Genomic DNA, 15,777 nt, shown 5'->3' on the forward strand with positions numbered 1-15,777 from the left:
ACAGAGCCAGGACTCTGCGCTTCTTATCCAGGCTATGAAATAATACCCTTTATTCAGCATCTCTAATCATTCCAGGACCTGCTGCATCCTGTTCCAAAGTCGTCCTCCAGCTCTGTGCAAGTGGTTACTTCTCACCACTGTTGCCCTATGTAAATTTGCTATTCCTCTGTTTGGCCAAAACTCTTACAGTTCCTACAGGTACCTATGGTCTTCGTTTTTGTACAGCATATGTTCATCAAAGATGTTTTTTTGTGTTTGTTACTTTTTGAGAAGGGAGTGTAAAGGTCTTTACTCGATCATCTTAAAATCTGTAGTCTAAAGATGACCGTCTTAGATTAGATTATGTTACCGCCCCTCCAACCCCACTGAAGTTTACAATTCTCTCACTTGTTTACAATTGAAATTCTGTGGAAAGCTAAGTCGATTACTCTGGCCTTTGCATCCTGCGTGGTCTTAGTGTACCTCTGTCCCTTGTTACACCACAGCTGTCTTTATTCACTGCATTCCAGCCACTGTCCTTTCTGCTCCTCAAACATCCCAGGTTCTTGCTCACTGAGGCCTTTGCGTGGCTATGTCTTTTTCATCGTTCACGTCTTAAATAGCATCTCCTTAACTTGTATGATAGGATCAGTTAGATTTTGCTGGGATAACAAGCAATCTTCATGTCTCAGTGGTTTAAAAGAACAATGACTCATGCTTGTCTGACACGTTCCTCATGGATTGGCTGGGATGTAAGATGACAGAGCAGCCGCCATCAGCAGCATCGCCATTACCCCTGACAGAGAAAAAGAAAGAGCAAATGATAGATTCTCAATCTTCCAAAACAGAAGTAGCATAGATCCCGTTCATTCAGATTCCGTTTGCCAGACGTAGTCATATGGCCAAACCTCCTTTCAGGACCGTGGGGAAGTGCAGTCTGACCAGTGCCTGGGACAGGAACCAGACATGTTTGGTAGGTAACACAGATGACTGCTGTGGGAATTTTGAGCAGCCAGTGTAAAGTATCTTTATTAGGGTCCTCCAAAGAAACAGAACACACACACGCACAGGCGCGTATTCATGCACAGTCACAGTGAGATTTAATATGAAGAATGTGCTATGTGGTTATGGAGGCTGAGGGGTCCCCAGGAGAGCTGCTGGTGAAGTTCCTGTCCAGGCTGAAGACTGGGAAGCCAGAGGAGCTGACGGTGAAGTGCGGGTTTCCGGTTAGGAGAAGAGGAGATATCCCAGCTCAGCAGTGAGACATAAAAGCAGGTCACAGTTCTCCTTCTTCCACCTTTGGTTTTATTCAGGCCCTGAGGGAAATCTGCTTTACTGAATCCAGAAACAGCCTCACAGATACACCCAGAAACAATGTCTAATCAGCTGTCTGCATACCCTGTGGCCAGTGCAGCTGACATACAACATTAAGCATCCCAGGAGCCCTACCCAGTGCTGTTCCTATTTTCCTCCTTTTGTTTTCTTCCTACGACTTACACTATCCAAATGAATCTTGTTTTTATGTTTATTGTCCGCCCCCCACCAGCTTCATAAGGACAGGAGCCTTCGTGAACTGTGCACCACCATACCCCAAGTGCCAGGAGGTGCTCATGAGAATTCCTTACATGATGACTAGATGAATCTAGAATTTTCCACTGAAGGGACTTTACATTTATACTCTCATAGAAGTGCTTCCCTTTTCCCACTTCCTTTAATGTCCATTAAACAAGATTAGGTACACCTTTAGTGTGAATTGCTATAGACAACTGAGAGTAATTTCCTTTAATGTTAGTAGAGTGTTTTTAGGTATTTGAAGCATTTTAGAAAAAGTAGTTAAGGAATCACCATTAATCAATACAAAGCAAAGTTTTGACCAAAAATACAATCGATTTGCTTATAATTTCCTAAACTTCCAACTGTAATGTTGATTTAGATCACTGATAAAAAAAGCAACGCAAAGCTTCCTTGGCCCTAAGTATGGAAATGCAAAATTAGGAGTGTTGTCTAGAAGCAGATATTTTCACTTCTTAGCTGTATAATATTCTTAGGAGATACTTGTTTATCTTAGCTCTATAAGGAGAGACGTTTGTGTTATATTTAACCCTAATTTTATATTACAAGATGTAAAAAACTCCAACAACCTTTTAACCTACATCTTTACAGTTTTTTTCTATTCCTGCATAAATGAATAGAGAACTTTTAAGATTTACTCTCAGCAATTTTCAAATGTAGAAGGAAGTTTGTGCTTTCTGACCACCTTTACCCATTTTGCCTACCCCCACCTCTTCTGCATCCTCCTTCTCCCTATCTCCACTCTTTGTGTTTTTCCCCCTTATTCCCTCTTCCCTTTCCAGCTTTCTTTTGAACCTTTTGTGAAGTCAGATTTGCTATTCCTGGTTATAGATGACTATAGCTCAGATTTATGTACAGAGTATTTTAGTTTCTTTCATGGCTAATAGCAGTTGGGGCAGATTTTCTTATTTGTATCAGCAGGGATGGTTTGGGTTCTGACAGTGGCCTGTGAAAATGGTGGGGTGAAGATTTGTGATCGAGAGAGAGGAATGAGTGGATATTTCAGGTTTTGCTCTGAACATGGCCATAGGTTTTTATGCGAAGCCAAGAATAAACATAGGAAACAAAGTAATTGTGGCCACTCCACTGATTCTGCAGATTCAGGTAGGCATATTAAGAATTGGTTTTGAATGTGTTTGAGGACAGAAGTTTTGCAAATAGGTGTTTATAACAGTGATTTTTGAGACTTGATTGGTGTCGACATTTAAATGAAGCTAGCCTTTCTTTCCTCTCCTCTCCCACCCACGATAAATTGCCTTCTGGGGCTCCCTTGAGTGATGTCTCCTCACAGGTCTGTCCCCCAGCACAGGCCTTAGCACCGTGAGGGGTTGGCCGTGCCTGGCACAAGCATGTTTATCTCCAGTGTGTAGCCTAGTGCCTGCAGGCGTGCAGTTAATGTTTGTGACCAAATGAATGCGTGTAAATGAAAGGTGTAAGTAAAACAATAATGATGGTTTTAAAGCCCTTGCTAACTAACGAACTGCTTCTGTCAGACTAAATTAAAGGTAAATTTACTATGACACAAAGTTCTGACACTACCTGGGCACTGACATAGTTTATTTGATGTAAGTTTTTTTTTACTAATCCAAATAGAATTTATATAAACTATTGACTGCCCATCAGAATTTCTTACTACCTTTCAGAATCTTTTGTGAAGTTACAAAAAAAGCGCACATCCAGAATCATCCCTGCAGTCTTTGGCAAGACATGCCGTTTAAAAGGAGTCTTAGGGTTTACATAAACTTCTCTTTATAGCAAAGTATTCTTACTATTTCTCTTAAAAGTGGAACATTAAGTATATACAATTCCACAAGGTATAAAATAAAGAAAAGCACTGCACTTCCTGCTTCTTACGTGGTTTTTGCAAACACCCTGCACTCCTTTTGAAGGTTTGGGCTGGGCTGCACTGGGCTCCATCGCATTGCGGTCCTGGCAGTTCCTTGTTGGCTTGTTGTTGGATGACGCATCTGCCTGCACTTGCAGCATGGTTTTGCTGGTAATGAATAATTAAATGTCATAAAAGTTACAGTGCTTTTATGGGTTTAAAAACTCAAATATAATCATCCGTACTTTTAATAGAAAAAAAGAGACTGTTGGCAATAAACAGTCATTGCAGTGACTTCTGGGAAAGGCATTTAAAAGGCAATCTATTAAAAGATTCTTGACATTCAAATCTAACAATTCAAATGTTTTTTATTGGGACAAAATACACATAACAAACAAATCACCATCTTACCCATTGTAAGTGAACAGACCAGTGGTGTTAAAGACATTCACAGTGGGTGCCGCCATCACCCCCATCACTCCCCAGGTAACTGATTTCTTCTTGTAAAACGGAAAGTGCACCTGTTATACAATAACTCCTGTTCTCCTCTCCCCTTCTACTTTCTGTCTGAGATTTCTATACTCTGAGTACCTCATAGAAGTGGGATCACAAGTGTCTGTCCTCGTGACTGGCTCACTTCACTCAGCACAATGTCCTCAGGGTCCCTCCTTACTGTTGCACGGGGCAGGATTCTCTTCCTTTCTCAGGCTGGGTAACGTTCCATGGCCTGTACACACCACGTGTGTTAGCCAGGCATCTGTCGGGGGACGCTTGGGTCACTCCCACGTATTAGCTACTGTGACTAGTGCTGCTGTGAACATGGGTGTGCAGATCTCTCTTCGAGATGTTGCTGCTGTCAGTCCTATGGGGTGTGTGCCCAGGAGTGGGATTACCATATCATATAAGATTTCTGTTTTTAATTTTTTGAGAAACCTGCATATTGTTTCCACAGCAGCTGCACCATTTACATCCCCACCAGCAGTGTACAAGGGTTCTTTTCTCCACATCATCACTAACACTTGTTTTCTTTTTTTTTTAGCATCCATCCTAATGGTGTGAGGTAGTATCTCATTGTAGTTTTGATTTGCATTTTCCTAATAACTCCATTACATTTTTAAGTGATCATTTTTTAAAAAAAAATTTTCGTTGCCATGAAATACTAGTTTCACGTGTACAACATACATTTTATGAAGTGACCCCTCCATAACTACTGTCCATCTGATACCATACAAAGTTATTACAGTATTATTGACTATATTTTCTATACTGTACTTTACATCCCCAGGGCTGTTTTTATAACTGGCAATTTGTACATCTTAATCCCTTCCTCTTTTCACCCCCCTCCCATCTGGCAGCCATCAATTTGTTCTCTGTATCTGAATTTGTTTTCTGTTTTGTTTATTTGTTTATTTTGTTTTTTAGCATACACATATAAATGAAATCATGATATTTGTCTTTTTCTGTCTGACTTATTTCACTTCGCATGATACCTTCTAGGTCCACCCATGTTGTTGTCAATGGCAAGATTTCCTTCATTTTTATGTCCGAGTAACATTCCATTGTACATATGTATCACCTCTTTATCATCTATTGATGGGCATTTAGGTTGCTTCCATGTCTTGGCTGTTGTAAATAATGGTGAAATGAACATAGTGTGCATATATCTTTTCAAGTTAGTATTTTGGGTTTCTTTGGATAAATTCCCAGAAGTGGAATTGCTGGGTCATAAGGAAGTTCTATTTTTAATTTTTCGAGGACCCTCCATACTGTTTTCCGTAGTCACTACACCCGTTTGCAATCCCACCAACAGTGCAGAGGGTTCCCTTTATTCCACATCCTCGCCAACACTTGTTGTTTGTTAATTGATGATGCCATTCCGTCAGGTGTGAGGTGACATCTCACTGTGGTTTTGATTTGCATCGCCCTGCTGATTAGTGACCTTGAGCATCTTTTCATGTGTCTATTCACAATGTGTGTGTCCTCTTTGGAGAGATGTCTATTCAGGTCCTCTGCCCATTTTTTAATTGGATGTTTTGTTTTGGTGTTGAATTGTATGAGTTCTTTATAAATTTTGGATATTAACCCCTTATCGGATGTATTATTAGCGAATATCTTCTCCCATTTAGTAGGTTGCCTTTTTGTTTTGTTGATGGTTTCGTTTGCTGCGCAAAAACTCTTTAGTTGGATATAGTCCCATTTGTTTTCTTTTTTCTTTTGTTTCCCTTGCCGAGGAGATACATCCAAAAAAAATTACTGAGAGCAGTGTCAGACAGTTTACTGCTTATGTTCTACAAGTTTTACGGTTTTGGTTCTTACATTTACATCTATAATCCATTTTGAATTTAATCTTGTATATGGTGTAAGACAGTGATCCAGTTTCATTCTTTTGTATTTCTCTGGACAGTTTTCCCAATACCATTTATTGAAGAGATGGTCTTTACCCATTGTATATTCTTGCCTCCTTTGTCGTAGATTAATTGACCATGTCGATGTGTGTTTACTTCTGAGTTCTGTATTGTGTTCCATTGATCTCTGTGTCTTGTTTTTGTGCCCTTGTTGTATAGTTTGATATCAAATAGTGTGATACCTCCAACTTTGTTGTTCTTCCTCAAGATTTCTGTGACTATTCGTGGTCTTTTGTGGGTCCATATAAATTTTAGAGTTATTTGCTCTAGTTCTTTGAAAAATGCCATTGGTATTTTTATAGGGATTTCATTGAATTTGTAGATTGCTTTGGGTACTATGAGTATTGTAACGTTGTTAAATCTTTCTGTCCATGAGCACGGTATATCCTTCCATTTATTTGTACCTGCTTCAATTTCTTTGTTCAGTGTCTTAGTTTTCTGAGTACAGGTCTTTTACCTCGTTAGTTAAATTTATTACTAGGTATTTTATTCTTTTTGATGCAGTTGAAAATAGGGTTGTTTTTTAAATTTCTCTTTCTGATAGTTCTTTGTTGTATAAAAATGCGTCTGATTTCTGAATATTAGTTTTGTGTCCTGCTATTTTACTGAATTTATTTTAATGTTTTTGGTGAATATTTTAGGGTTCTCTCTATTTAGTATCATGTCATCTGCAAATAATGACAGTTTTACTTCTTCCTTTCCAATTCGGATGCCTTTTATCTCTTTTTCTTGTCTGATTGCTGTGGCTAGGACTTCCAAATCTATGTTGAATAATAGTGGTGAAAGTGGACATCTCTATCTGGTTCCTGTTATTAAAGAAAACTCTTTCTTTAGAATGTATAACACCAAGAATGGACCCTAAGGTATACTGTGGACTTTGAGTAATAATGGTGTGTTGGTGTAGATTCATTGATCTTTAACGGATGTGTCTGCTAGTCTGGGATATTGATAATCGGGGAAGTTGTGGGCACATAGGGACATGGGACTCTGTATTTTCTACTGAAAACCTAAAACCGCTCTAAAATATAAAGTTTCATAATGTTCATACTTTTAAAAAAGTTTTTTCTAGATGGATTGGGAAGTCTGTATTTTAAAAAGTTGTAAAAGACCAGAGGAAAATAGAAGTGAATATTTTTTTGACCTGAGTGCTGAAGGATTTCTAATTATAAAAGGATACGTGGCTAGGTTATAGTATAATTTATTGTTTACTAAAAGACAACCAGGAAAATATTTTATGAATATCTTTAATACGTAAATAAATTAACATAAAAATGAGAAGATGGTATGAATAGACTATCAATAAAAAATAATTTAAAATTGCTAATAGACTTTGGGATAATTTCAACCTGACCTCAGTAACAAAGACATGTACTTACACAGTAAAATTAATTTTTAAATTTTATGTCTTATATGATGAAATACTTCAAAGTAGTTTGTTAGACAGTATGTTATAACAGCCACTCGAGCCCAGCACCAAGAATAAAGTCAGAATGTACTTGATCTTACGTGGCAGTGTGTCCTCCTTGGTCAGCCTCTCTTCCCAGCCCCCTAAGTAGGCTCTTATTTGCCTATCATGTTTATTATTTCCTTGCAATAAAAAGCTTCTGCACATATGTATTTATCACGAAGCAATGCATTGTTTAATTTTGCTTATTTTTAAGATTCTTTCTGACTTGCTTTCTCCTTTTTTTTTTTCCTGTTTGTAGCATTTGTATGATACAAAACAAGATACTTAAGTAGATGGAAGGGATTGCATTAAATATGGATTTGTAGCAATAGAGAATTATCAGTATCACCTGGGGGCTTGCCAAAGTTACTTGGACCACTTCACACCTCTTAGGATGGTCACTATCATAAAACCAGAAAATTAGAAGTGTTGATGAAAATGTGGAGAAATTGGAACCCTTGTGTGCCATTGGTGGGAATGTAAAATGGTGCAGCTGGTGTGGAAAACGGTATGGTGGTTCCTCACAAAGTTAAAGTAGAACTACCATGTGACCCAGCAACCCCACTTCTGGGCACACACCCCAAAGGACTGACAGCAGCAGCGTCTCGGAGATCTGAGCACCCATGTTCACAGCAGCAATAGTCACAGTAGCTAATCATGGGAGTGACCGAAGCGTCCACCGACAGATGCCTGGATAACAAACATGTGATGTGTACAGGCTATGGAACGTTACCCAGCCTGAGAAAGGAAGAGAATCCTGCCCCGTGGAACAGTAAGGAGGGACCCTGAGGACATTGTGCTGAGTGAAGTGACCCAGTCACGAGAGGACAGACACTTCTGTGAGGTACTTAGAGTACAAGAATCGGAGAGACAGAAAATATTAGATTCGTTCAAAAGTAATTGCAGTTTAAAAGGTTAAAAATAATTGCAAAACTACAATTACTTTTGCACCAATCTAATGGAAGGGTGGGTGCCATGGGCGGGGGAGGGAGAAATGGGAGTTATTGTATAATAGGTGCAGAGTTTCAGTTTTACAGGGTTAAATGAGTTATATGGGGAGTGATGGGGGTGATGGCGGCACCCACTGTGAATGTCTTTAACACCACTGGTCTGTTCACTTACAATGGGTAAGATGGCGATTTTGTTTGTTATGTGTGTTTTATAACAATAGAAGAAATTGGAAACAATTTGCTGGGAAGTTTTTGGTTATATATTTTTATTTTTTAAACTGTGGGCCTCTTGAGAATCACTGTGTGAAGGAGCTCCTCCTCCTCTTGACGGGAGTTTTATCATATTCCCCGGATGTGTTGGGGCCAGAATAAGATGAGGATCGTGTTAATATCTCTACAAGTCTTCTCATCTTTCTTTTTGATATCTTAATCTTTGGCATAACATAAATGAAAGCTCCTTTTGGGACTTTGTTGTTTATATAACATAGTTGCAAAAGTTGAATTTCGTAATTTTATATCAAAAGTTTATCACGTTTATAACTGTGCTAGGCACCTTGAAAGACAGATGAAAAAATAAACTTGAATTGATGGACTCTTTTGGGGGAATTTATAATTATTTGTATGAGGCAATAAGTTTTAAGAGAGGTGTAAGCAAATTATACTAGAATACCCAAGAGGATTGAGTTTGATTCACCTTAATTCTAGGGGAGAGGGTTTGTGAGCAGCAAGTGCGTTGGAGTAAGTCCTAGAAAGAACAAGGAAGATTTTAATAATTAGTAACGGGGCAGTGTAGAACATTCTACGCAGAGAACTATTAATTAAGCAAAGAGACAGAGATATGAATTAAGTTTTTGGACATATTTAAGAATTTTGAGTAGTTCAGTTTAGTAGTAATAAACATTTAGGAAAGAATGGACTGAAAAGTGTGGTTTGGCCACATCAATGAAGACTTAAAATGACAAGCCTTCTGAGCATATATCTAAGAAACTCATTTTCTGAGATTTGATTGATAAACACCCATATTACTGAACATATTTTCAAGATGATGGATTTTTGTCTGTTTTGTTGTTGCTGTATTCCCATAACATTGAAGGATGTCTAATATACAACATGTATGCCTGAGATGTTAAATGAATGAATGATTTTAGATTTCATAAGAAAGGAGAATTTCAGTGGTTATATATACTTTAAAGAGCTCTTGTCCTAATAGGTCCGGTTGTTTTCAGTACGTTCATGACATGCTTCAAGCGTCACTGTGTTCACCTTCCTTGGCTTCGTGTTCTCTGCGATGTTCTCTGTGCTCCTGTACCTACGGGCGTCTCCTGTAAGGCATCCCTTCATTACAGGGCATGTCTGCCTACCTGTGTGACTGGTGCGGGTACATCTCAGAATTCTCTGGTTTTAACTTTACATCTGCTTTCCTGTATTGCTTAATTCTTTAATCTGGATTTTAACCAGTTCTAGGAATTAAGTGACATCGAGTTGAAGGTTTCAGCTGCTTTCTCCCGCTGGTTGTCGTCTTATGTTGTCTTAAGTAGTTATGTTATTTATTTAGGTATCGTCTTTAAACGTTAGTTTTGCTGATATATATTTTCTGCAGTTCTGGATGAATTAATTTTACACATACATATTTTGAAAAAATATTTTATAAGTTGAGTTAATGTTAACTGTTCCTGTTTGTATTCTTCAGTGCTTGCTCTAGGGATTATAACACGCGTCCGCAATTTACCACAGGCCCCCTTGAGTCAATAGAACACCACTTCACATGAACTGCAGGAACTTGCGTGACAAAATTGTTACTGCCTCTTCCCCCTTCGTGATGGTGTCATCCATTTGTATGTCTATGTGTATTATAACCCTGATAATACCTAACCATTATTTTTACCTTTGCTTTAAACAGCCAATTAGCTTTCAAAGAAATTAAAATTTCTTTTGAATTTTTCCCACATATTTACCATTTTGTAGTGCTACTTAAGTTAGAGGTGGTGTCTCCCTTATCTGGATTCTCACAGCACATATTTTGGACATTATGTCATAGGCATTAAAATTATAGTTCCATGTATATGTCAAATTTCCTTTGTCAATTTTAGGTTATTTTCTGGCAAGGACTACAGTTTATTAACTTTTAAATACTTCCTTGTGTCTAATATAGTGTCTTATACAAACTAGGCAACTGTTTTTTATGTATGTAAGAAGGGCTGAAATTTTGTTCTTTTATCTCTCTGTATAATACTCCAAGGTGTATTACTACAGTTGACCATTAGATGTCACTTTCTACCATTATGTATTCTTATCAATAAATTTCTTACTATAAAGCTTATGAGATTTGCAAAGTTGGCACTCCTATACAAGTGCATTTAAACAGAGACTCTCCATACATTTTAAATTGATTTCTTTCTAAAAGACACATTCAGAAATTATAATTGAAATTTTTATTATCTTTTAGGGTTATGTTTCAGTTTATACTGAACCAACTGATTTTCCTGAAGTTTTCTTTAAAACGTGAATACTGGCATTAGTTTTTGGTGATTCTCTCTGGGGAGCAAAGTTTGGAACTATTATAAGTAGTAGTGGGAAGAAGTAGGGTATTCAGGAGTACCCTGAGACATGTTCGCAATCCTTCTGTTAGTAGTGTAATTCTGAACATGACCTTATTCCAGAAATCCAGCTGACCCCAAACTCACCAGAAGTGTCTCTAGACAAGCTTTGGTGGCGATTGCTGGTTTTATTTGGGTTTGTCAGAGAAAGAGGGAGAATTGACTTGGCTGTGAAAAGAAATGTAGAGGTAGAGAAACAGGATTTGTAGGGCTCTGCCAGCCAGTCACAGAACATGGTTAAGTGCTGAGAGTTTCCCTCACTCTTTCTCTTCCCTCAAGAGACAAGGAGGAAGGAGGTTTCAGCCATCACAGAGGGTTCGATGTCTACTGCATGCCTGCGGGACTGTGCTTTGGGGAAGAAGGCATAGGGCCTTCCTAGCATTCAGGTCCCATGTCCCTCCTGCTGCAGTGCCTGCACTCACTAGCCATCCAGGATGCCACCCCGTCCCCAGTCTTGCGGACACACTGCTCTCCATTTTCCTCAGTTCACTCAGAATATTGAAATTTGAATAAAATAGCAACATTGTTTGCAAATAACATAATGCACAACCAACACCTGCCCAAGCATGTGACATTTCTGATAGGGTATCTCTGGCACATCTCAGCCAGAAATGACTTTGTATTTTCTGCTTATGGTGTTCTTAGAAAAAAGAGAGAATGTTGTTTTCGTTTTTCATTATGTCTATGTAAAATGGAAAATTTTGAACCATGCATATAATAAACTAAAGAACCAAAGAATTAGGACATTTAAAATCCATTCTGTATTGATCTGTGAAATTACACACAATGTAATGTCAAAAAATGAAACTTTGTGTTGTAATTTGTTTTAGATTAAAATTTAAATGTATGTTTTTGGTACATTGGTATAAGGTAGCCACTTGTCCTTTTTAGGAAAACGTTTTTTAACTTTTGGGTCTTAAAGTATCATTCTTTATGAAATAATGAATGATAATTCTTATGAAGTAATTGGTGATGTGTGTTATGGAAAATGAAATAAAACGTTGGCCATACTACATACTACATCAGTGTACCCAGCGGTAATCAAATGTTAACTTCTATTGGTAATTATTCAGTTTGTAATCCATGCTTTTTCCCTTATGTTTTTGTATATTCCTACAGCTAAAGCAGTTAACAGGTCATGGCACGTTTAACAAAAAGACGACAGGCGGATACAAAAGCTATCCAGCATCTTTGGGCTGCCATTGAGATTATACGAAACCAGAAGCAAATTGCCAACATTGACCGTATTACAAAGTAAGTAAATTTAAACAAAAATATCCCTGTAAAATTGCTTATAAGACTTTGGGAAAAAAGTTTCAAAAGTGACTTATTTATTATGATAACCAATGTATATTACAAGGTACCAGTCACTTTGTTGCCTTGCAGGAGTATGCAGTTAGAAAAATAAAGACAGAAACATACACAAGCAACTTGTCTTTGGAGGTTTTGTAAATAAATATTAGATAACTAAAATACCAGTGCATACTATTTATTATAGCTTTTTAGTTATCAAAAATTTAACTCTTGAAACAAATCTTTGAGTCTTTTATTTAAAAGGCTTTTAGTTGATCACTTTTATGTAAACTGTCTAAAACCAGTCTACTTGTTCATTATTCATTTTAATACAGGACAGGCATGGTATGTGTAGTAAGTACCATCTTTTTAGTTCATAGCCCACTAGCCAAGAACTTTTAACAATGTCATCCTATACTTTAGAAATATATTAAATAAATCTTTAGGTGAAAAAGACAGTTCTTTTTTTTTTTTTTTTTTCTCCTAGTTTCCAGTGCTATTTACCTTGGTAGACCAAGATTCAGTGTAGAAAAAAAATCAGACTACTTTATGAATATTTTCACTTTACATGTTATACATTAATTATAAGGGAGTCTTCCAACAGAACTTGATTTTGTTTTATTACATTTGTTTCTCTGGGTATTTTTAAAAGAATAAACCTAAATTTATCTTTTTAATATGTTTGAATGATTTTTTTTTTGGTAAACTAGAATTCTTTTTACTTATTCCTCCCACACAGTTTTTAGATATTATCTGTAAACATGGAAAACATGATTTTAAAAAAGCTTATTTAACTAAATGCTTGTTTTTGCCCTTCCTTATTAATAAGTAACAAAATTGAATACCTTGTATTTTTGTCCCTTACTTATATTCTCATGGAGAAAATTATAAAGGCTAGTTAAGAGGGAAGGAATTGGAGAAAGAGAAAGGGAAGCTGGTGTTAACCTGTTGTTTTAACTCTGTATTTATCCTTTGAATACTTTCAGTTTCCCATGTAAAGTCCTGGCTCCCTGGTCTATTAGAGGGAAAATAGGTAACACCTATGTGGGAAATAATCAAATGAATAGTACATAATAATTAAAATGACTTTATTATGTTTCTAAATACGGCAAATAATTTGAGTCACGGTAACTAAATACAAGTTATAGTGAAGTGATACTGGTATAAAAACATTTTTTTAAAAACCTCAAAGACTTAAAAGCTGTATTTTCCTATGGTTGGGATTTTAAAAAACCCTAGTTTAAAGCAAATTATTTACAGGAGGCAGTGCAAATAAGATACTGCTTTTTGGATTTGATTTTTAAAATGAAAGTCATTGAAGCGTGACTAAACTGAGTTGTTTGGGCTGATACTTCTTTGTAAGCCATAGCATCTTTCTCTAAAAGCTTTAGGGACACAGTCTAGGAAGCTGTGGGACTCTCCCAGTGTGAGATGTATATGGTTCGGCTATCGAGTTGCTCTTAGGTTGTGCCCTTATGCTTCACATAGTGGGGGTCCGAGAATTAGCCCCATAGCAGTGGGTGATCCCAGTGTCTGTGAGGACCCACGTACATATGTCAGATCACAGGAGAAGTTACACAGAGGTTGCTGCTAAAGCACGCAGAAGGATTCAGCTGTGTCTCTCAGGCTAGCTGTCCTTGATTCAAACCCAGATGAAGGCTCTCTGTGGACATAACGCTTGAGCCAAGCTCAGTCACATAGCAGTAAATACCTTACTCAGATTAATAGCATATTCAGCATGGGAGTGGATTAAATGAACAGACTGCATGAGGAGTGCTAACATCATTGCAGTCGTTCTACATTATGGATTGTTGGTCAGCATCCTCTCCTTTCTTCATCAGTACAGCCTTATTTTTCTTCATATCCTAAGGTGCACCGATCTTAAGATAAATGTGAGTAAATTTATTTACCTACCAAATTGTCATTGTTTTATCAGTCTCATCTAAAGGTGAAAAACAAAACTAAGAGAATCAAAGGGTACATGTTTGAGTGATTGCCAGTGTCTCCTTTGCCGCATCCGGTCTGAGAACACGCCATTTTCCTTTTATTACCAGGCCACGCTTCGCAGCATGCTGTACTTCTTTTAGCACGTTTGTCACGGGAAGGAGCTGTGTAGCTCACTGCCTAGCCCACTGCCTTGGCTTGCTCGTTAACACTTGACAGTGTAGCCTAGGAGGAAACATGGGACCATGACAGGAATTCAGGTCTTTTGCTGGAAAGCCTGGTACTCCTCTTCTGTATTCTAAATGTAGGTGTTTTTCAAGCCTTGGACAAATTTGATAGCAAGTTGCTCTGCTTAGTTATAGCTGATTGTGAACATATAGTTTTCTTTTCATCTTTACAAGTATCTTAAGTTACTGAAAGCTGTAGCAGACTTACTGAAAAGAATGCTACATATTAATCATTAGGTTTTACTCTGTATTATGACTGGTGAGTGACTGCATTATAAAAATGAAAGCTATACTGCTTTAGTCATGCATCCAAAGTTTTGGACTTTCGGGTCCTGGCTCCTTATAATATTCGGAAGCCTGGCACACCCTAAACACTGTAGTTTACTTGTGTGTAATATTTTAGTTCTGCGTATTTTGTTTGATGTGTCTTATAAGTCACTTTTAATCTATAGATTTCTCATTCATCTTGTTGTGTCGTTTTTCTTTGTCACTTATTGAAGAAACTGGTTCATTTGCTTTGTGGTTGCCCATAGTCTGGCTTTTGCTGACTGCATCCCTGCGGTGTACTTTGACCCATTGCTCATTCTCTGCGTTTCATGGAAATTGATATTTTATCTGGAGGCTTGGGGTGGGGTGGCTGTGTTCTGTTCTCAGGAGGCCGTGTGTCTGCTGTTTTTCATGTATTGACGTTAGTAGCCTTGATGCAGGGGCTACATCCAATAACTCCTCAAGGATTGCAAAATGGTGCTAATCTAACTTTCCCTTTCTCTTTTCAACTGGAATACTTCTGCAGGGACATAAGCCTCCCATCATTTAGTGTTTGGTTAGTGTGTGGTATGGTTCATACTGGAAAAGTAGAATAACTGGTTCTTTTTCTGTGTTTACCAGTTTTCAAAATAGCATCCTCTGATGGAAACCAATTCATGTTTTTAAGTGTCATTTAGAATTCATGTATTTAAATACATTTGATATATTTCAATCCACTTCTGACATAATCCTTATTGACGCTCAAAATTTTCCACCTTTGACCTGCTGGAGCCTCTTCATGCTGGCTGCTAAGTTACCCTGCTTTCTGATACAACAGGGTTTTTCAGGTTCATCTTGTGCACATACGCTGCCCCAGATTTCTCCAGGGGCTTCTGGTTTCTCTCAGTTAAAAAAACAGCATTTCAGGAGCATTTTTCTGGCCCTCGGTGTGCTCATTGCTCTTTTCCTGTGACTTTTAGTGGACAGAGTTAGGAAATAAGTGTAACTGTAAAAGAAAAAATACCTCATGAATTCATACTGTTATTTTCCACTTGAATTTATGACTACTGGGTTTTGCTTAATGCGTATCTGAAATCTATATGTCCTTTCTACACACTAAGGGTCATGGCTCCAAGGGACATCGTGAGTGGTAACATTTTAGAATATGTCATCCCTCCGTTTGTCTCATGCAACATCACACACCAAACTGTTTGCCAATAACAATCAACAGTCTGTCGTGGAGACCACATGAATTCTTTATCTGTTGTCTTGAAACAGTTATACTGGTTGTG

At 37.7% G+C, this 15,777-nt stretch overlaps 1 protein-coding gene across 10 annotated transcripts in view; it reads left to right on the plus strand.

The window, feature by feature from the left end:
* The window catches only part of ZMYND11 (zinc finger MYND-type containing 11), a 127,554-nt gene that overhangs the window by 29,126 nt on the left and 82,651 nt on the right, over positions 1-15,777 (plus strand). For 9 of the 10 annotated variants that reach the window (XM_033102170.1, XM_033102174.1, XM_033102168.1 and 6 more), the window contains exon 2: positions 11,895-12,029. In XM_033102170.1, the coding sequence (XP_032958061.1) occupies positions 11,914-12,029 (116 nt within the window). In that variant the 5' untranslated portion in view covers positions 11,895-11,913. Of the gene's footprint in view, positions 1-7,948; positions 8,073-11,894; positions 12,030-15,777 lie in introns of those variants that run through there. The other variant, XM_033102171.1, reaches the window with a different exon arrangement.

The sequence above is a fragment of the Rhinolophus ferrumequinum genome, unplaced genomic scaffold, assembly GCF_004115265.2.
Source record: "Rhinolophus ferrumequinum isolate MPI-CBG mRhiFer1 unplaced genomic scaffold, mRhiFer1_v1.p scaffold_109_arrow_ctg1, whole genome shotgun sequence".
In the NCBI taxonomy this organism is placed as follows: domain Eukaryota; kingdom Metazoa; phylum Chordata; class Mammalia; order Chiroptera; family Rhinolophidae; genus Rhinolophus; species Rhinolophus ferrumequinum.